Genomic DNA, 21,401 nt, shown 5'->3' with positions numbered 1-21,401 from the left:
GACAAAATGGATCTGAGAGATTTAGAGAATTGAAACTTATTTTTGCCTTTTTTTTTTTTTTGTTATTGTTGAAACAAATTGTAGTTTTGTTCTTTGTTTCTTTCTGATTTTTTAATTAATCTGATGTCATTGTTTACTTGAGAATACGTTGTTTTTTTAATAAAGACAATCTGAAAAAAAACAACCCCAAACCCACAACAAAAACTAACCACTAAGTGAACAAAGAACAAAAATGAATGGTAAATAGCTCAACTAAAATCTCTTCCCTTCTTGTAGTCTTTGGATTTTATCTATTTGTGATGTTCCCTTTTCACTAACTGTCCAGGTATCACTACTTCTTTCAGACCTTGTAGGATCTGAATTTCAGTATTAAAAGCAAGGAAAGGAAAAACTGAAATAGATAAATAAAAACATTTAGATATTCTTTTGAGGAGGAGAAGGGGAGAAGAGGAGAGGGAAAGGAAGGGGAAGGAAAAGGAAAGAAGAGGAGAGGAGGGAAGGAGAGAGGAGGGGGGAGGAAGGAAGGAGAGAAGAAGAGAGAGAAGAGAAGAGGAGGGGAGAAGAGAGGAAACGAGGGGAGAGAAGAGGAGAGAGGAGAAAATAGGAAAGAAAAAAAGGGAAGGAAAAAAAGGTGAAAAAAAGACAGAATGAAGGAAAGAAGGAAAGACTTTATAGAGCACATTTAATAAGCCATCATTGAGAAATTCTAGCAAGCCACGTGAAACAAGACAAGGTGTCTCCTTCTTCCTAAGAGCAATTACAAATTAAGGGCAATTCATCCAAAATGGAGGACCCCCACAAAAAAATACCCCCAACCCCAAATCCCAAAGTAACCAAAAGTAGAGGAGATCCATGCTTACAATTCTATTTCTATGGCAAGCTAAGTAATAAAACAGTGAGGATTGTTTCTGCTTTTATGATCTAGCAGATTAATTTTATTCACCAAAAAAAGCTGAAGGAAGGAAACCTCTCCTAGTTTTTTCTGACTATGGTTTTCCATAGTTATTGTTGAAGGCCAGTTTAGGGGTTTCAGGACTTTTGTTCTTGGCTTTGTATGGAGGACAAGGTCATGTATGACCTTTCAATTTCTCCCTATAACTCTGAAACAACATTTGCTTTGTGGTATAAATTATACAAGGTCAGAATTTTTCTTCATGGTTTGCGGCTGCTCAAATTAAAAGGCATCTACAAAGTGAGGCACTAGCTTCTAGAAGTGTGATCTTGTGCCTGCAATTATTGTTGGACCCAAAACCAGGGGAAAAATAGATTATTTTTATAGTGCAAATGAAATCCAGAGCAAAACTTTCAGTCAGTTGACCTGTTAACAAAGATTATCACAAAACTGAAAGGCAAGAATATTTGCCTGAGTACTAAAGTAGCTGAGGGAAACATAGGCTAGATTGTGGTTTGACCACCATTTGACAGCCTAAGACTGGCGTGTTTGTTTTACCAGCAGGATTTTAGCTCTTTGGAATTTCTTTCAAATTTCCTTCAAAAGCTGCAGACCACAGCTTTTTCTTGAGAGGAGAAGCAAAATGTGTAATACTTAGCATCATGGTTGTGAAAATGTAGAAATATATAATCTAACATGTAAAATATTTGTAACCTTCTTATTACATGTTCCTTGCCATAGGTTAGGTCTTCAGCTAGCTTATTCTGAACATTTTGTTTCACTGAACAGGACTGTGCCAGTTGTGTAAAATATTCCCCGACAAAAAAAAATGAAACCGTGGTAATTCAAGATCAACTTAGCACATAAGAGGAAAATCTGTATCTTTACAGAACAATGAAATACCAATTCTTCTCCCAGTCCCGTGAAGATTAATGTAGTTAATACCACAGAAATGAATTGAGGCCAGTGAGTTGCTACAAAGCCTGAGAGTTAAGCAGTTTTTTTCAGGATCAAGGCAATAGCTTTTTCTTCAGGATTTAAGTTGGCATTCTTAGCACATTTGTTTTCCCGCCATAGAACTTAAAGGACCATATCAGTTTGACAGCTGTTTCCTCTTGAAATATAGGAACACCCTACTTGGTTAGACCAATAGTCTATCTAACCAATTAGTATATTATCAAGAGCAGCAAACCAAAATGCTATTTAAGGAGAGTGTGCAAGCCTGGCTGCTGTACTTTGTACTCTCCTCCCAAATCCATATTTTTCTTAGTGATGTCATAGGGTACATGTCTGCAAAGTCCTTTTAGTGTTATTTTAGGGGCTGTTGTTTCTGAATTTGTCTAACTCCCTTTTAAACCTGCTCATACTCTTTGCCTCCCCAGCCTTCTGTGACAGCAAGTTCCGGAGGTACTCTGCCCACTGCATAAAGGTGCACTTTCTTATTCAGTTGTAAACTTACCTCCAACTAGTTTTATTGAATCCCCTCTAGTCCTGGTAATGTACTGGGCACCATTCTGTGACTATCTGACTGCAGCTAACAAAGGCAGCGGACAGATGCAGTAGTTGTGTCACAGAGGCGAATGGGCACAGCAGTTAGTGCAGAAGGGTACAAGGAAGTACCTTCATCCCCAGTTCTAGTAGTGTATGTACGCTCCCTATGATATGGTTATGACACACTGCAGAGCTTTTTCCCTGGTAGCTGTTGAAGTTGCTGTGTCAGCTGTGTTAGAGGCTTCCACCCAGGGAGACCTTCTGAGAGCAGATGTAGCTCTGCAGGTCCCAGGTTGCAGGGAGTGCCTGGTGCTTCTCTGTGAAGCTGGGGTTGGCAGTCGTCTCTTCTGCAGGAGGTGTGTTGTTGATGAGCTATGTTGCCAGGTCAGGGAGTTAAAGGAGGAAGTAAGCATGCTGCGTAGAATTCATAAAGGTGAGCAAGAGATAGATAGGATACTCTCAGAGACCCTACAGCTTCAGGATCTTAACTTCCCACTACAGTGGAGATGCAGGTGGGCTCTGTGCCACATCAATCAGTAAGTCAAAAGTCTGTAGGAGATGAGGGCTGGAAACTGGTTGCTCCCTGTAGTAGGAGAAAGGCTCCTGCTCCTCCTGAAGACTTGTAGTTGAAGAACAGGTTTAGTGCCTTCCAAGCTGAGGAGGAGCTGGGCATGGCTTCAAGCGAAGCAACTGAGCCACGGGACCCTGTGCCATGCAGGATCACCCAGAAGAAACAGTGAGTGATTGTTGTGGGTGACTTCCTTCTGTAGGGGACAGAGACACCCATCTGCTGACCTGACTACTTGTCTATAGAGGTTTGTTGTCTACCAGGGGCTTGAATTAAAGATGTCATGGAAAGACTACCAAGGCTTGTCTACACACCTGACTATTACCTTCTGCTAACCTTTCAGGTGTGCACCAGTGATACCAAGGATAACTTGGGAACTATCAAACAGGATTTCAGAGCTCTGGGGACGGTGGTCAAGGGTCTGGGGCCCAGGTAGTTTTCTGCTCGAATCCGCCAGTTAAGGTAAATGATGAGAAGAGGAGTAGATGGATTCACCAAGTAAACAATTGGTTGCATCACTGGTGTTGGCAACAGGCTTTTGGTTTCTATAACCATGGGACCCTGTTTAAAGATCGACAGCTGACTGGAGAGATAGGATCCATCTCATTCAATGGGCACATGTATCTTTGCCAACAGGCTGGCCAACCTGGTAAGGAGAGCTTTAAACTAGGAAAGCTGTGAGAAGGGGAGAGTTATAGACCATCCGCACAGCAAAACAAGGCTCAAGTCAAGATACCTCCTGTAAGTGCATGCAGCCAAGTGTGTGCCTGCTGGATATGACTATGAGGTATCCTCTTGCACCCTTCCTGGGAAATTGACACACTTGAACACCTGTCTGAAATGTTTGTATACCAGTGCATGTAGTATGGGAAACAAAGAGGAAGAATTAGAGATCAATGTGCAATTGCTGGGCTTTGATCTCATTGCAATTACATGGACACGGTGGGAGAGCTTGCATGACTGGCATGTTGTCGTGAATGGCTACATGCTTTTTAGGAAAGGCAGGCTGGGAAGGCGAGGTGGAAGAGTTGCTCTTCATGTGGAGAGAACACCTGGAATGCCTGTAGTTCTGTCTCTGGGTGGATGATGAGCGAGTCGAGAGCCTATGGGTCAGGATTAAAGGGCAGACCAGCAAGGGTAACACTATTGTGAATGTTTGCTACAGACCAGCTGACCAGGAGGACAGGTGAAAGTAGCCTTACCCCCCTTCCATCTTGCAAAGTTGTTGTAGACTGAGTTTCCTCCTTCTTCATTTACCCACACTCACCTCATTCTAGTAGGTAAGTGTATTCCATTCCCACTTACACTGTATTTTCCTTTTCCTCACCACTGCCATTCGCCACCATCAATTTTCCCTTATTCTTTTAGCAGCTCAGTGTCAGAAACATGTAAGAACCCTATTATATGGAAGAATTTTCAGGGAGGAACTTAGAAATAACTTTAGCAAGCATAGGATGTTAAAACAGGGCTGAATGAAGTTGTGCTGTTGGTGAGAAGCAGATTTTCTGGCTCAGCTGTTGTGTTGTGATATGGAGTGCTCCAGTCCAGGCTCTGGTAATGAGAAATGGTAATAAAATTTAATGCTATTCCCTTGATAAGGCTGTCTTGATGAAGGGTACACAGCAGAATAGAGTACATGCCAAACACTGGAGAAGGTGAACAATTTATTGGCAATTGTGTCAAGAAGAACACAGACCTGACGTATTTAGGTGGCTGCAGGGGGCAAACCTGACTCTGAATAGCTAAGTAAAAGTGCCATTGATTTCACTGGGAATTTTGCCTCTGCAAAAACTAAATGGCGAGGATTAAAAATTTGCAATAGAATAGTGGTATCAGAACAAGGATAAACCTGAAGTTATTAGGAATCACTTTTCTGAAAATAGTTTCATGCACCATCTAAACCTGGTTTCAGTTGGTTCCTTATTTTGCATAAGTAATGTTTAAGAGTGGCTTATCTTCATTGTGTCTTACATAAACATTTTCCTTCATTTAGCACAACATATTGTACACTTTACCAGGAAGTAAAGCAGCCATGTCTGCTCCGCTATCTGCACAATCTATTTGAACATAACTCGGTTTATGTTTAGATCATTATGAAAAGTGGAGTAGTATCTATGACTCATGTCTCCCCAGCTTCAGAAGTAGTATGTTCTTCATGCATATTAAAATTGTAGGGCTCCATCTCAGAGAATAATTCCTCCAAGTCACAGAATCACTTGCTGGTGTTCATAAATATCAGTGGAATTTGAACAGATTTCCCCAGAAATGCCTCAAATGGTATTTCAGGGATGGAGAAGTGGTTGCAACTTAACAGGTTCTGCAGGCCAAACTCTGCACACACCTGGGCTCTTTGTATTTGTTCATTCAATTCCCCAGCTCCACGTGGATAACCCCCTCATACCCTCTCTTTCACGGATTCGCTTTATATTTTTTCATACTCTAAAATCTGCCATTCACTTGTCCTCCATTTTTCCTGTCACGCCAGTGTTGCGTTAATCTCATTCAGTATCCCCCACCGACTTATTTTTCCCCTTTTTCCATTGGGCTCCTTTACTCTTTCCTCTTGTAAAAAAATCTGAGTACTTGCAATGTCTCTTCTCCTCTCTGTCCCAGATCTTGAATTGTCCTCTTCCTATATGATTCCATGTTAATGCTTCTTTGCATAGCTTCATAGCCCCAGCCTTCCTCTGCCCCAGAATACCCCTCTGTCTTTCATTATTGGGGAACAAATAATTTAGGATGTTCATATCATTGTAAATGTACTAAGTCTTTTGCAAATTAGAAGGGACAAGAGAAAGTTATCATTATTTTGATTATGAGTGCCATCAAACAATTGTTATGAGAGCTAAACTGTTGCAGAGATGCATAAGATGTCTTGCAAATGGCTTGGTTTTTTCCCATTCCAGCTTCTTGTTGGTGTTTATTTTTTTGTTTGTTTGTTTTATTTTTAATGATTTCCTTTTAGAATTCATAGAATATTTTTGAATGAATCAGATGCACTGTTCAAAAGTTATTCTGGTATATGCACAGGTACCGGTGGCCAGGCAAGAGAAAAATGCCATTCAGTTTTATGTATGAATCACAGGACTGGAAAAAGTGGCAGAGAAAAAAATAGAGATGTGTTATGTGGCCATTCCTTAAGTCCAGCAATAAGTTACTTCGCAGCATTTCAAGTAATGGAGACATTCACATGGAAAATTCTTTTTAAGTAGAGTATATCCAAAAAAACAGTGTAAACATACACATAAAGACTGCACATGACTGCAAAGTACAAGACTGACTGTTCAGTTAAACCCCTCCTTGCCACTTGCCTCACTTATTTTTTAATAATGAGCCCGAAAGATGAAATTTAAGGACCAAATACTTCCATCAGTAGCAGTGGCAGTATTCTACCAGTCTCATAGGGACTGCGCATGTTTATCCAAGTCAAGGACATATTTATCTCAGTAATATACTTCTGATGAAATATACATAAAAAGAAAAAAAAAGACAAACAAACTATATCTTCTGTTGCATCATCTTTATTGGAAGCAGCTTTTTTATAAACTGTGGTCTTTTTTATAAGTTCATAATTTGGTTGGCTGACTGGTTTTATATACTTTCATTTGAAAATCTCTGAAAACTTATTATGCATTCTTAACAAATTAGCGTCACCACCTCCATTCAAATGTTACATTTGAGCTACAGAAGAGTTCAGTGATGCAAAATTTGAACCCTGGTGCAACTGAATTCAATGAGATTCTTTTAAGGACTCCAAGGTCTCACCAAAAGAAATTATTTTGCCATCAGCAGCCGAATATGCTGATGTGGTCAAGGAAATCCTGGCACTACTGAAAAAAATCAGTGGCAATAGTCAGCCATTGCCAGACACTTACAGTGACTACAGCAGCCTGCATTCTCCAGGGGTGGATTCAGCATGTTTTCAAGAATCTGTTTTTGTTTTGTTGTTCTAAATTATTCATTTAATGTCATTTTAAGAAAATCAGCTTAAATAAAATTAGTCCAAATTTCAAAAATGGTTAACATAACTTTTCATGTTATCAAGGGACACTAACAGAAAATATGGATGTAGCAGAAGAGAAGGGAAGATGTGAGATTATCGTCTCCACACAGTGCACAGTCTTGTAGAGGTCAATCAGTTTTGTATGTTTTTCAGTGACAATTTCTAGAACACATTTTTGCCTACTGATTCATGGAAAACTAAGAACATAACAAATAAGTGAAGCAATGAAACATTCTTGCTACTGAAACAGGATGAAATAACCGAAGTTTTGAATTTCAGGAGCTCTTGCAACCATGCAGTCTAAGTTGGTTTAAGTCAAACTGCCTCTTTACACCATTCCTTTTCTTTTCCTTCCTGCTGGCATATGTGCATGCCTGTCAGGTGAATCAGACCAGTGCATGGATCTGGCTCAGCCATTCTTTTCCCTGCATTCCTTTTCAACTGGATCCAATTCCCTGGTCTGATTAACTTCACAGCTTTAAAATCTTGCAGAACTGAGAGAACAGAGAAGAGTGGCCAAAGGGAGGGACTGCTTACAGTAAATGCTGCTCTCAACAGGAATTTGCATTAAGCCATCGCCAGCACAGCCCTGGTTCTAGCTTCCTGGGCACTGATTGTTGGTACCACTTCTCGGGAACAGTATTCTGGGATCTGGCTACCCGGGTAAACTTGTCATAAAATTCCTCAAGTCCCTTCAACAATTTACAAGAGTCTCCCAGAGTTTAAATTCTGTATCTCTGATGTAAATACATCGGAGACATGGAACAACTGAAGTACTTTGCTGGCTTTGTACAGGCATTGCAAAACTTTGAACTATTGTGCTCTCTACATGCATACACATGTCAATTTGTCTTGATTTTATTTTATACATGCCATATGAATAGCTTTGAATGGCATCTTCCAAGGATTGTTTTCATTCTCCCCTTTCCAGTTATCAAAAGTCAAGTTCTGCTGCCTGTTCCACATGCTTTGTTATACCTGAGGCTGTTCATATTCCTTGTGTCAAAGGGGGTGGCTTCTCTGACCAGCTGTAAACAATTAGTCCAACTATTTGACCAGAATTTAACAAAGCTGAAGATTGAATTAAATTCTCCAGCTTTTTTAAGAAAGGGAGAAGTGGGTTGATTTGGGAGAGTACAATTTAATACAATTTAGCACGTATTTTGATAAAACCAAACATCATTCTTTTCAGTTGATGTATATAGGATTTGCTTGGAATACTTACAGTCTCAGCTTTGTCCTAAGTAGTAAGTTTGAGCACACTTTATGAGTAGCTAGCGGACAATGCAGAAGACAAAGGGATTTTTTTTATCATTGCACTTGCCTCAACTTGTTCCACTAGAAAAATTATTTTATTATTTTTTTATGACTCCTGACATCAAAGTGCAGGTAATATTCTGAATAAGCTTTTGGCAAATATTATTCTTCATCTCTAGTATGACTTCTAAAATACTTGATTTATTTCATTTCTACAAAGGTAAATGCTAGTGCATTGACAACCACACTTTTCCTGTTCTGTTAGAAATTTCTTAGGTTCACATTGCAGACTGGCTTCCTGTGTTTTAGAGAGTGTTTGCTTCTGTCATGCATTACTGATTTGATACACAATGCCACTCATTTCTCTTCAGTCTATACAGGCCACTATGTCCCAAGTTATTTTCACAGTAGTACACCAAGTGCAAATAAGATAGCCAACTTTTAAGTTGAATGGAGTTATAACCAGGAAAATACAAAATGTGGTATCCCTGTAGCTACTTAATTTGGCTGTTATTTATGCTTGGTGTACCAAGTCCACAAATGTACAACAGAATCATTAGCTGCAGAATCATTAGCACCATATATTACATATTTTTTTTTACACATACATTGTTTTCCTGTTTGTTTTAATACTGGAGCCATTACCAATTACTATTCATCATTCAGATGATTCCAGCAACAGGTGGCATCATCAGTCCATGTCCTAGTCGACTCATTCAGGAAGGGTGGCAGAAATGTTCCTGATGCTGGGTGAAAATATTAACTACTGCATAACATAATTAAAAATAGATACTAACAAATTAATTATTCACTTAAAACTTTCAGCCAGACCTATGCAACATAAGGAAAATAAGGTTTAAATAGTTTATATGAAAATTTTTGTAAAAGCAAATGCATTCAGAAGCCACTTTACATGAAAATCTCACCAAACCAATGTCAAGATTCAAATGTCTATTTTTAATGTTTTTCTTCCAGTCACACAATTGTGCTGGCCCTAGAGTAAACAGTAAAACACATTTACCTGATGTGAGTTATCCCACTGGAATAATTTGTGCAAATAAAGCTTAGCACATGTCAAGTGCTGGAGGCTTAGGTCAAAAGCATGGAAAATTTCCAGCATCAGAAACAAAAGGATGTGTTTATGGAATAAAAAATGGGAAATGTTTTATCGTTTTAAGCAAACAGACACACCTAGGTTTTAGACTCAGATCTCCATCTTTTTTTAGACTGTGCCCACGCCTCAGTAGAGATTTACCTTGTAAATTTCCCTGCAATTCTGCTTGCCCAGTTGCCTAAGTTCAAGGCCTGTTGGGAATACACAGCTTCAGTCTGGCTCATTTGCCAAGGTCCCCATTCTGCAGAGTGAAACACAGGATGTAGGCAATAAGGGGAATGGGATGATAAATACTCTAGTTGTTGTCCCTTTGTAATATGGAGATTTAACAAAGAACCAAACACGGCTGTGGGAAGCAGAAGGCATTCCTGGGTTCTGTGGTGTAATCATTTATTGACTTTCTGTGGTCACCTGTAACAATACTTTATGATTGCTTTTGCCTATGAAAGAATTAAGATTGAGGCAATTAAGACCTTGGATTATACAAGCAGTGAGTCAGAAGAAAGAAATGATCAAATACCATAACACTGAATAGATTAGAGTGTAAAATGAATGTTTCCACTCTTTGTCTTAGAAAAAGTTCAAACTGCATCAAGTATTCCACACTCCTGAAGTTGAAATGAAAAGTGGGAAAGAAACATCTATGGAAAATGTGAAAGCAGAGCTTGCAGGTGAACATTTCATGGCCTTCAGCATATTCACATACATAGAAAGGAAATGTCCATGTTTAAACTACAGTCTGGAAGTTATGCTGGTTTGATTGGTTTGTGTGTTATCTTCCCAACCACATCTGATCTTTTTTATCCTTTTCCTAAAACATGGGAGGAGTAGTATGCATTTACAAAGCAGAACTACAATAGGAAGAAAAACTGCTACCATAAATGAAGGTGGTGTATACCAAATAAATTGATTAACGTCAACCCACTTATTCCAAGCAAACACCAGTGCGTGAACAGTGCATAGCAGCAGAGCTAAATATCCCATCTTGCTCTGAAAAGAGAAAGAAAATAGTAAGCTGTTTTTTCCAACTTGGCAAAAAAAGTACTTTGTTAAGCAAACATGGAAATCAGGAGGGGCCTCAATCAACACACATAAGTCAAAGAAAAGAGACTATTGGCTTTAAATTAAAATTTAAGAACTATAATTCAAGAATCCAACTATACCCCTCTATGCCACTGTAAGAGAAAATAGATGAGGCACATTTTTCATGCACTGCTATGATACTTAGCTAATACACAGAAGAGATTACAGGTTACAGGCTATTCTTGAAAAAGGGTCAGTTCTCAATATCTCAACTTGTAGACGTCAACTGTATCTCAAATTACTTTTTGTCTGTGATAAATTATTATGAGTTCAAAAGCAGATTTATAAATAGCTTAATGGATTATTTGCAAAGAAAAATTTTAAGGTCAATTAATATCAGAAACTCTAGTAAGTCTAGTACATGACAAAAGCCATTGCACAACTACAGGAAACTGAAGTCTTTCATTCCATTATAGTGAAAAATTTGGCTTCGGATGTCTATGAAATACAGGAGTAAAGGAATTTTTATGCTAGAGTTACTAGTAATGTTGAGATCCTTGCTGCATAAGAATCTTGATATTGTTGGAAAAATGGAATTACTCATCAGTGAAGTCAAACACTGCCTCTCCAACTGCTAAATCTACAGAATCTGATTTTCAAGTATGAGGTTTATTTGTTTATAAAACAAATCTAATATAGTAGTATTACTCTTCTGGGTTTCTTGACCATATTAAATTAATATGCATGACTGCTTTCAGTACTAAATTAGTACTGAAAGCAGTCATGCATTCAGAGACTCTCTCCTAGACCTCTCCATATATATTCTTTATAGAGATGAAAACTTTTCTGACAAATTATGTACTTCACAGAGTGGGCAGAATCTCAGATCAGTAATTGCTGGAAGATGCACATTTCAGAGCTACTTCTCAAATTCAGATCAACTTTTCAAATGTCAGGTACTTAGTAAGTTATTGAATTTTAAGATTTTGGTGTTCAGGGACCTAATTCAACACTTGCTTAATTTTAGTGTGATCATACTGATGCCAGCAGAACCACCCCTTATTATTACTGTGTATGATACAGGAGAACTAAGAGCAAACCAGATATTTAGGTGAACAAAACAAGCACATCTGTAGCAAACTAAGGACTGGCTGCACCTGATTGTGTATCTGTTCTAAGAAGTCTCCTTCTCAGAATATACCTTTTGGAAGGGGTTATGAAGCTAATGGAAAATCTTTGCATGTATTATTGGGCAGAAGTCTTCTTCTGGACTTTCCAGTCACCTGGTACTGCTCAGACAGTAAAGAATTGCCAAAGCAGCTCTGAGGGAGCAACAAGCATTTCTCCTTATATACTGTGTTGTATAGGAACAGCGTTGGCTAGTTCAATACCACCTACTTCCAATTCAGCAGGACACAATTCCTGAAACATAAGATACCCAGAAGGTGACTTAAATGCCGTCAGCACCAGAGGTCTTTGACCTAAGGATATGTCCTGAAGGGACAACTGCTGCTGGTCACAAAGTCAGACGAGCAAAGAAGTGGTTTGGAGTTGTCTTTCTTCCCACTTTATACCCTGAACCTGACAGCCTTTTCTCCTGATGAAGTAACAGATGAAATAAACATTTCTTGCAAAGCAACTGACAGAGTATGAAAGAAACTTTTAGGTCAGTTTCTCTAACTACTCTGTGTTTGATATTTCTAGCTCCTAATGGTCTTCGCTGATAACATGCAGTCCTACAAGTGAGGACTAATGACATGCAATAATGACATTTATGCATACCTGAATGTAGTGGAATTCTCTCCAGGTCAAAGAGTGACTGACAGATGGAATTGATGTTATTGCCAACAAGGCCAGCAAAGCAAGTCCCAGAATTCCTAGAGACACATAAATTTCCATTCTCCAAACATCATGTTCAATCCAGGCATTTTCTTTTTTTTGTTTGACCTGCCAAATGAACACCATATTTAAAATGACAGACTGGCATACTCTGCCATTTGTGTGAAATACAGCTATTTTCATCATAATATTCAGGAAATAAGCCAAGAAACACAGTATTTTTGTTTGCTTGAATGTTTCTGAATGTAACTGCTATTTACTTCTGATGATAAAGTCTCCACTGCAGTTATGTGCAAAGCAAAGTTAGACTTTAAGTGAGAAGAATTTAGACTTCATCAGTGTCTTGGCCCAGGAGAGACTGGTTCTGAGGCCTGTTAGCCTGCCTTCACAGCAGGAGAAATCTTACTCTTTGACAAAAAAATTCCATCTATGGCTAAATACCATATCTGAGAGCTTATAACAACAGGAAATATATTAATAGTACTATTTAAGGGAGCTAATTCAGTGGGCATTCTTAATGATGGTATCCTGCCAGGATGGTTGCTTAGCTCTATTTGATTATAAACAACTTGGTACATTCAACTTCACTGAATACCAACAGGTGGTATGGATGAAAAGGTTGTGATTTTAGTAAACTGATGTCAAAGCTGCTCCTGTTTATGACTACTTGCAACAGCCCTTTGATGCTGCCAGTGCTCACCATGGTGTAATATGCCCAAAATATGATCATTTCCGCATCTTGATGACTGGAATCTCAAGGAAATTTCTGGTAATCCATTCAAGTCAGATTACCAGTAAGGCTGATTTCAGAGTTTTCAATGGGTTTGACTGTTTGACTATTTACAGAATTCATAAGCAGCTGCTAACATCATACTGTGCCTTTAATAAAACTCTAGATTAGACTTTATTTGTAATAAAATGTACATTTTATTACAAATGTAATAAAAATGTACATTTGCAGTCTATACCTTATATTTGAATATTCCTTGCAATATTTATGGCACTCAACGTAATATGCAAGTATTAGGAACTCTAGTCACAGAGGATCTTGGAGAGCTTTGCAAGCCAGTTATTGTCCATGACTCAGAAGCATGATTGAAATTCTAGCTATCTTTTAACAAGTTAGCGTGCATCAGCCCAATTGTGGAGCCATCAGTGTTCACAAATTTAGTTTGTGGCAAATACAGATTAGTGTGATTTAGCTCAGCCCTCCTTCATTGCTGGCTAATTCACTTTAGAAAGAAGGTGTCTAAAAATGGTGTGTGCTTGGTTTTTGTAGATAGATTCCACCTGGGCAGAGAAGGTTAATCCACACTAATAGTGTGCCAAAGACTTAAATGTTCCTGTGAGGCAGGTATAATTATGTGCATCTTGCAGAGATAAAAAATCCCAAATGAAGAAAATGACTTATTTAATACACACTGGCACAGCTGTGTTGACTCTTGACTCTCTATTACATGCTTTAACAACTAGGTCCTGCTCCATCCCTTAACAGTGCTCTGTGGGAATCTGCTTCAAAATCAAAGGAAAGCAATGAAAACGTCTTTCCCCCCATCCAGATTTGCTTGAATAATCAAACCAAGGAATTTCTGAATACAATTTTTTTCTGAATAATTCTGTTTGCATACCCATCATACCTGCTGGAATGCCCAGTTCAGCAGCTTGTATCTGTATGATCTTCTCATTGGATAGCATAGGCTATAGCAGGCGTGCATTGTAGCGAAGAAGAAACTGAGAAGTCCAAATTGCTTTCTTGATAACATCCATCTATCCAGCCACTGAGGAAACCTTTTATATTTGGTGCCAAAGTACAACTGAAAACCAGCAGCTAATATTCCTGGTAAATATACTAGTGCTAAAAGGGTAATTGAAACCACTGGTAAAACTTTGTTTATGACAAGGATCGGAATTTTATAGAAAACGTATTCCTTTTTGGTTACAAAAGGATATATGACATCTCTCATAGAAGTGTAAATAAATGTTAACAATGAGAGCACAGATGCTATCTTCATTGGCAAGTGCCACTTGGGGAACAGATCCTGCTTGCACTGTTGTTCTGAAGAGTGTTCAAACTCACCAAAATGGTGTGCTTGATGTAAATTAAAAAGTGCAGCTGCTTCTGGTGGATTGGTGACTTGCATATCCACATTCTGGAAAGGACAGAAAGGAAATACCAAGTGAGTTCAAGAGAAGATTGAAACTTCACTAATGGCAGTATTTGCCATTGTGGCTTTTATGCTGTACTGCACTGAAACCATATACAAAACATACACACTATTATGAACAAGATAGTTTGAGAACATAGCATTTCAAACATAGTCAGTAGTTAAGCAAGGCACTTTTAACATAGATTTCTCATTCTCTGTTCATTATCTGTGGTCATTTCAGAATAGATTTTAATTCCAGGAAGTTAACTACACCACAAGCGAAGATGGATTACATTATGTGAAGCATCATTACAGTTTCTTATGATATGAGCTATAGATTTCAAATGTCAAATTTCAGCTATAGACTTAATGTTGTAGCCCAAATAATATGCACAATAACAGAATCCAAAGTTAAGACATTAAAACATCTCATTCAGTCACTGCTATTTTCATGACATTTGATTGGAGAATACAGATGTAAATAGAAATGTTTGGGATCCAGCATATTAGACAAGCTGCACATTGGTCAATCCCAGCATCAAGTCCTGTGGTCTTCTTCCTCTCCTTTACAAATGTAATAGTGTCTCCTTAACTTTTATGAAATCCTGTGAAACTGAGTAACTTCAGTTTAAAAAGCTGATTTTGCTGCTGCCAAATAGGCATGCCTTGATTCTAGTCTCACAGAAGATCTTGGCAGAATTATCACAGACTTTAGAAGGGGCTACGCTAGTACAAAATTTTGGAGTAATATTATAAACTGTTTTACACGGAGATAATGTATTTAAAGATTCATGGAAGAGGTACATGACCACTGTACCTGCAAAATGAAAATACATTTATCAACAGTAGGACATTGCACTTGATTCAACAGAGAGCTGACCAGGGGTGGAGAACTGATAACATTAGGTAATAAACATGTAAGTACTTTAAAATTCTTGTGAAATATAAAGTAAAACTGAACTACTGATGCAAAAAGTGGAATGGCACTGTCCGTTTTGAGAAAGGCAAATATTAGTAGTTTGAAAGTTGTAAGTTAGCATCCTGCTAGGACACAAGAGATCTTCCTATCTCAACAACATTTTCTGGCTTTATTCTCAAGAATCAAATATTATACTGAACCTGACTAAGGGGTCAATTCAAACAAGGTACTACTTGTAAATAAGGCAAGGCTAAGTAGGTGCAAGTCTTGTGTTCATCTTTGGATATACGCAGGTGTTTTATTTTAACAAAGATGAAAAATGTACAGTGCTATCTTGTTGTAAAATCCTAATTGGAGACAAGGTAGCCTGTTTCCCACCACATGTCTGACTGTCTTTCCTACAATGCCTCACAGTAAAATTAAAGTGCATGCTCTTCATTACGATTTTTTAGCTGAATAGCTACTATGTATTTATCTGATGATAAAAGCATATTTTGTTACAGTGAAGGTATAGCCTAAGTAACTTTCATTCTCTAGTCTGTGAAGAAGAGTATAGTCTATGTATTGCAGAATCCGAAGCCTGAACCAAGCTTTACCTAGAGATACCCTTTTCTTGAAGAGATGGTTTGCAAATTCTAATTCAGTATTTTGCAGTCAGTGAGACAGTTCACGTTAGAATAGAAAGTTGTAGCTTGAACTACTTCTGTGCATCAGCAGCTGCAGAGGCAAATGCTGTTGGGAGTGGATTATTTCTCTGGCCTTTCTTGTGTGATGTGGAAAACTTACCGAATGTGATGTGGCAATTGTGAAGACTCCTCCAAAGATAAACTTTATATTCTTGTATAAAAATTCCAAATTATTTCTACATATCTTTTTAATCTGGTAAAATGAAACTGTCAACTAACTTCATGTAGTTTTTAGGTGGCCCAAACTTTGTGTATTTTTTATCATGGACTGTGACTAAATTCAATTAGATGCTCTTTATCTTTTTACCTCTTCATGTCAATATTGTGACTAGACTTTAGAAGAATTGATGCTATGCCAGTGTGATGAGAACACCATTTCTGGACAAAATCAAATGAAAGATTGCAATATTCTGTATGACATTTGAGCTCCTTTTTTTACAGAACTTCATCTATTTTCGCAGCTTTTTAAACTTTTATGCAGGTTTGCAGGTTTTTATTTCTTTTTACCTTTTTTTTTTTTTTTTTAAATTTACTTTTTTTACAGAAACATTACCAAGTTGCCAAGGTTTCCTGTATTTCTTCTCGGCATGATGTTCTGACTTGCATTCTGATCAATGGCATGTTTATCACCTTTCTTCTCCATTACGGAAATTCCCTGCAAAGCAAACACAGGATGTAAAACAGGTTTTGAAAAGCCCTGAACTCGAACTTTGGGGCCTATTTTCCCTCCAAATGTTTCCTTCCCTCTCCTCCACCCATTTGCTGGAGAAGGTATGATAATCTAGGGAAAGTCTGTCTTCTGAAAAGATAACAGAAAAGCTTGCTTGTTTTTTTAAGTAAAGCAGAGACTGAGAGGGTATGAATCAACAGGACAAAATCGCCAATGAAAAATAATACTTACACTAAATGCCCATGTCACCAGTGGATGAAGGCATTAACTCAGGCTGAAAGTTTTTAGATTACAGCAAATAAGTGTGAAACAGCTTATGGAAATAACATGTAAAATGTTACGAAGATGGATTTTGGCAAGTTCATGAGACTTGCTGATCCAAGAAGCCCATGCAAATGTGTTGTTCCTAATATTTTTCAGGTTTTAGGATTGGTCTACCTGACAGTCACTCAGTGGCTTTAGAGGTATATTCTCCCTTCGAGACTGTCAGGAAACTCCAGCTGGAGTTTCGCTCATGCTGTTTCAAGGTATGCAGTACTCATTACCCACAAGTACCAGCAGAAATGGTTCTAAGCTATTAAGGATTACAAGAAATCAGAAGCCAGGGGGAAAAAAAAAAAAGAAAGAGAATGGATAAACTGATAGATGTTTCTGAAAATCCATCCTAGGATAGCAGGAAAGACAATATCTTGAAGACTGTAAAATAACTACAAGGACTGCAAGGACCCTGCATCAGAGACTTCCCATATGTGCATCCCACTGTTGCACACTGCAGGAGGAAAGGCACTAGCTCCACACCACTGGAAGCTCTGGGAAGCCATACTACAGCCTGACTTTCTGTGGCTACCTTTAAGGCAGTGACTATGTAGCTCTTCCATGTACCTTTATACTGAACAGCTGAACTACTAGATATGAAACTGTTTTGCCAGCAACTCGTTCTTTTATATTCATAAACCTTTTGGGAAATTGTATGGACAAATCAGACTTTGACAACTGACCTTTTCTTACTGTGCCTGGTTCCTTCAGTGGATGAGTCCTACAGCCTCATACTCTCTGCTATGAAGGTTTGCTTTCTGCCAGGCCATCAGACTCCTGAAGCCAAAGCATTCTTTTCCTAAGCATTTCTCTTCAGATTTTTCCCTCCTGCTAGCAAGGTCTCCCTTTGGGCATAACCTTTTGGCCAAGTGCTGCAGAGCAGGGTCAACAAGAGCTTCTGTCTGAAGGTCAGGCTGTTAACCCTTCCCTATGCCAGGTATTGGATGTTTTGTTTATCCTGCACACAGAAAGCATGGGCTGATGAAGGCACATTTCTGTTTTTTCCCGCTATTCCTAAGGCTAGTCCCAGTGATTTACCACAAGTTTCAGGGTATCAGATATCTTCATAAAACCTCAGCTCCTGCAGTCCCATGATTAGTTAAGAATTTCAACTTCTATATGTTTTAATATACTGTATTTCTAGCTGTTACAATGGCAATACCAACAGAACTCAGTTTAACGTACTTACCTGGAAAAATCCAGCAACAAATAGGGTGAGCTCCAGATCTACTTTTAAAAGAACTCAGAATATGAAGGGCAGTCATACTCTTTTTGGGGCCTACCCTCTGATTTTTACAGTTTCACGTGGGAAAAAACAAAAGGACATAAAGTTACAGACTGACTTTTTACTCTTTTAGACAATGAGATTGACTTCTTAAAATCGTTAAAACAGTTTGCGGCTTGGATCTTTACTGCTTTTTCACATTTTTTTTCCTGTACTGACCTCCACTGAGCTTTCAACTGTTAATATCCCCAGTCTATGTGAGCTTACATGATGATCCCAGCCACTTCAAAAGTTCTCTTCTGACCTCCACACTGTCTTGGGGATCCAAAAGCATATTTTAGATTGGGAAGCTCTATGTGGAAGAGCTTGACTCACCTGATTCTCATGTGCTATCATTCCTCACTTAGAAAATTTAGAAATAAAGAGTCCAGTAATGGCTTCTAGCCAAAAGTTTGTATTGATGAAGATGTACCGTGATGAGAAACAAAATATCCATGACCTGAACGCCAGCTGCTGATCCTAAAAGCTGATTTATTGGTTATTTTGGGAAACAATGTTTAACACCATGTTAAATACAGCATTAATGGTTTATGCAGCAGAAGACAAAACGGAAAAAAAGAAGAGTGTGTGAATGAATGCATGTGCTCATCCATGAAAAACGGGCTACAGCCATGAGACTGCATGCAAGGAAACATAGGTGCCAAATGATAACAGTCCACAGGGTTTCTGATACCAGCTTTAACACAAAATTATTTTTTGAGTAGGCCCAGAAACAAAGCACGGTAATAGCCTTGGAAACTCCTAAATACAAGGCACTTACAATTCCACTATTCATTGTCCTATGAATTGCCAGAAAGGAGTAGTCTACAGCATGTGTCTTTTTGGAATACATCTGAAGAAAGAAATTTAGGAGTCCTGTGGGAGACAGAAACTCATCAGTCATAGCCCTAAGTAGGTCTCAACTGTTACGAAAGACAACGGTTGCATTAATGCCCATCCACAGTGCACACCCCTTCTGCTCTGGGAGGCAGCTGGGGATGGGGATGGAGGATATCCAGCTGCAGGAAGCCAAGTTTCCAACACTGTGAGTATGCTACTGCATTTCGTACCAAGAAAACAGGCTCTTTATAAGGCTGAACGAACAAGGACCCATACTGTGCAGACTACCCCGAGAAAACCTCATCCAAAGTCAATGAGAAGTTTTCCCGAGTGAGGGGTTTCAGGGCTGGCTCCATGAAAAAAGACAAATGGGTAAAATAAATAGGCTATGATAATAAGGATGAGGTGATAGCAGAGGCACGGGACAGTGCCTACATCTCTCTCCTTCGGCACTATTTGAACATGACAAGGTGGGAGCGTTAGGGATATCTGCCTCGCTCCTGCAGTGCCTACCGCACCGTGCAGGAGGGTGTAAGCACTCGCCGCACGAGTAAATAACTTTCCCTTAACTTACTCTTCAGGAATTCTGCTGAGCTCTGTGGAAAACCGAATGAAAGCCCGGGGGGGTGGGAGCAGGAGCGCGTCGCTCGCCGGTCCTCCTCGGTCACAGCCGCCGGGCCGGGCCGGGTGGGCTGCCAGCCCGACGCCCGGCGCTGAGAGCCTGTGCGCAGGGGAGCCCGAGCCCGAGCCCGCAGGGGGTACTCGTCCTGTCCCGTCGCGTCCGTCCCGTCCCGTCTGGTCCCGACGGCCGCGGGTCGGGCGGGGCCCCGCGCCGGAACCCAGCCACGCGGGCGCTCGCAGACGCCTCCCCGGCGGCTCCGGCAGCGGCCGCTCCCCCCTTTTGCCCTTGCCCGGGGCTCACCCACCTCGTCCCGCCGTCAGCACTGCCTCTTCTTCCTGCCGGAGGCCCGAGCCCCCGCCGCGGGGAGCGGCAGTAGCGGTAGAGAGGCTATGGCTCAGCTCGGCTCGGCTCGGCTCGGCAGGGGGCAGCCCCTGGCGGCGGTGCGGGAGCCGGTTCCCGCTCGCGGCGCGGCTCTATCGGGGAAGGCGGGCTCAGGCCAGCGGGGGAGCGCCTGCCGGACTCTGAGGAGGGGAGCGGAGCGGGGGGCCTGGCCGCAGTCTGCACCTCCCCTCCCGGCCCCGCCTTCCGCGCCTATCCCGCTCCCCTCCGCGCCGGCGGGGTGCGAGACGGAGTCCCGTCTTCTGTCCCGAGCCGCGGCAGCGGTGGGCATAGAGGGGCGCGGAGCAGCGGTGCCGGAGGGGAGACCCCGAGGTGCCCGGGCGGCCACCCCAGGAAGCGCCCAGCCGTAGGTCTGCTGAGGCCTCGGCTGGACAAAGGGCGCATACACCTGCACCCTCTCCGCCTCGCAGGAGGTGGGGGAAGGATGAGGAGGTGGTGAAGGAAGAAGAGGCGCCGTGGTGCGCTGCCTCCCCGGGCGCCTCCCGTTCCCCGAGGCTCCCTCCCGCCAGCAGCTCCGCTCCCGCTACTGAGACGCAGACATGGATTCTCCGGGGGGAGCTGGAGCACCTCGGGACACCGGGGCTGCCCCCCGCCCCGCGCCGGCTGCCGCAAGGGTCCCTGCCTGGGAAACTTCCTCGCCTTTCGGTCCGTTTCCTGTTCCCTACCGGTTCTTCCAAACTTGCCACTGTCCCAGCCTGACACAATACTGTATTAAATCCTGCTTCTCATACAAGCAATCCGCACTTTATTATTACTTTTTTCCCCCCAAATACCATGATCTTCTGTGCGGGCGATTCTGAAAAGGCAGCTGTCTCCTGAAAGTTCAGTCACACAATAGTGTGAACTATCATTATCTTGTGGAAGCTCTGGTTTAACGGCTATTTTGACGTTTGGTGGCTTACTGACACTGCAGAAAACATGGCCAGTCTGTCTCCGAAATATTTTTATTTCTTCACGCAGAGCTCATTGTGTCTTCGTCTGGATGTCTTCACAGAAATCATGCCAAGTTCCAATTCTTTGCATATTGGGAATATATTTTTTCCTCCTTCTCAGTAGATGTTAAGTGGACGTAGAGTCCAGCTGAATGCTACATCTGGCAGAGGAGATTGACTTAGGAGGAATAAAAGTCAGAATAACTCTCTTGTGCTAAAACAAACCCTTAATTTTTATATATTTTTTTTTTTCTTTTTATAGTTACCTTCATTAACATATTTGACTGTGCTTTGCATTAAGGTTATTTCCCACGCGCTTTCCATTAGTTACTTTTTTTTTTTTTTTCCCGCAGGGGATGCTGACTTCTCTATGCTCTCACTTTGTGAAAGTGCCGTTTGATTTTCTTCTCTACTCCTATT

The 21,401-nt window shown here is 40.5% G+C and overlaps 1 protein-coding gene across 1 annotated transcript; it reads right to left on the bottom strand.

The window, feature by feature from the left end:
• Positions 1–9,117: 9,117 nt before the first annotated feature.
• Positions 9,118–20,187, bottom strand: STEAP1 (STEAP family member 1). Its single transcript, XM_030507869.1, has 5 exons — positions 19,955–20,187; positions 16,493–16,594; positions 13,825–14,337; positions 12,131–12,295; positions 9,118–10,315 (listed from the first exon to the last, which is right to left on the bottom strand). The coding sequence occupies exons 2-5, from the start codon at positions 16,580–16,582 to the stop codon at positions 10,058–10,060; spliced, it is 1,026 nt and encodes a 341-aa protein (XP_030363729.1). The 5' UTR covers positions 16,583–16,594; positions 19,955–20,187; the 3' UTR covers positions 9,118–10,057.
• Between the last annotated feature and the right edge of the window lie 1,214 nt (positions 20,188–21,401).

This window comes from Strigops habroptila, chromosome 1, assembly GCF_004027225.2.
Source record: "Strigops habroptila isolate Jane chromosome 1, bStrHab1.2.pri, whole genome shotgun sequence".
Taxonomy (NCBI): Eukaryota; Metazoa; Chordata; class Aves; order Psittaciformes; family Psittacidae; genus Strigops; species Strigops habroptila.
This window is presented reverse-complemented; position numbering and strand designations above follow the sequence as displayed.

Coding starts and splice junctions, on each gene's coding strand:
- STEAP1 (XM_030507869.1), bottom strand. CDS start 16,582: ATGGAGAAGAAAGGTGATAAACATGCCATTGATCAGAATGCAAGTCAG. Junction 14,338..16,492: donor CAGGAAACCTTGGCAACTTG/GTAATGTTTCTG, acceptor TGTCCTTTCCAG/AATGTGGATATGCAAGTCAC. Junction 12,296..13,824: donor TGAACTGGGCATTCCAGCAG/GTATGATGGGTA, acceptor TTCATTTGGCAG/GTCAAACAAAAAAAAGAAAA.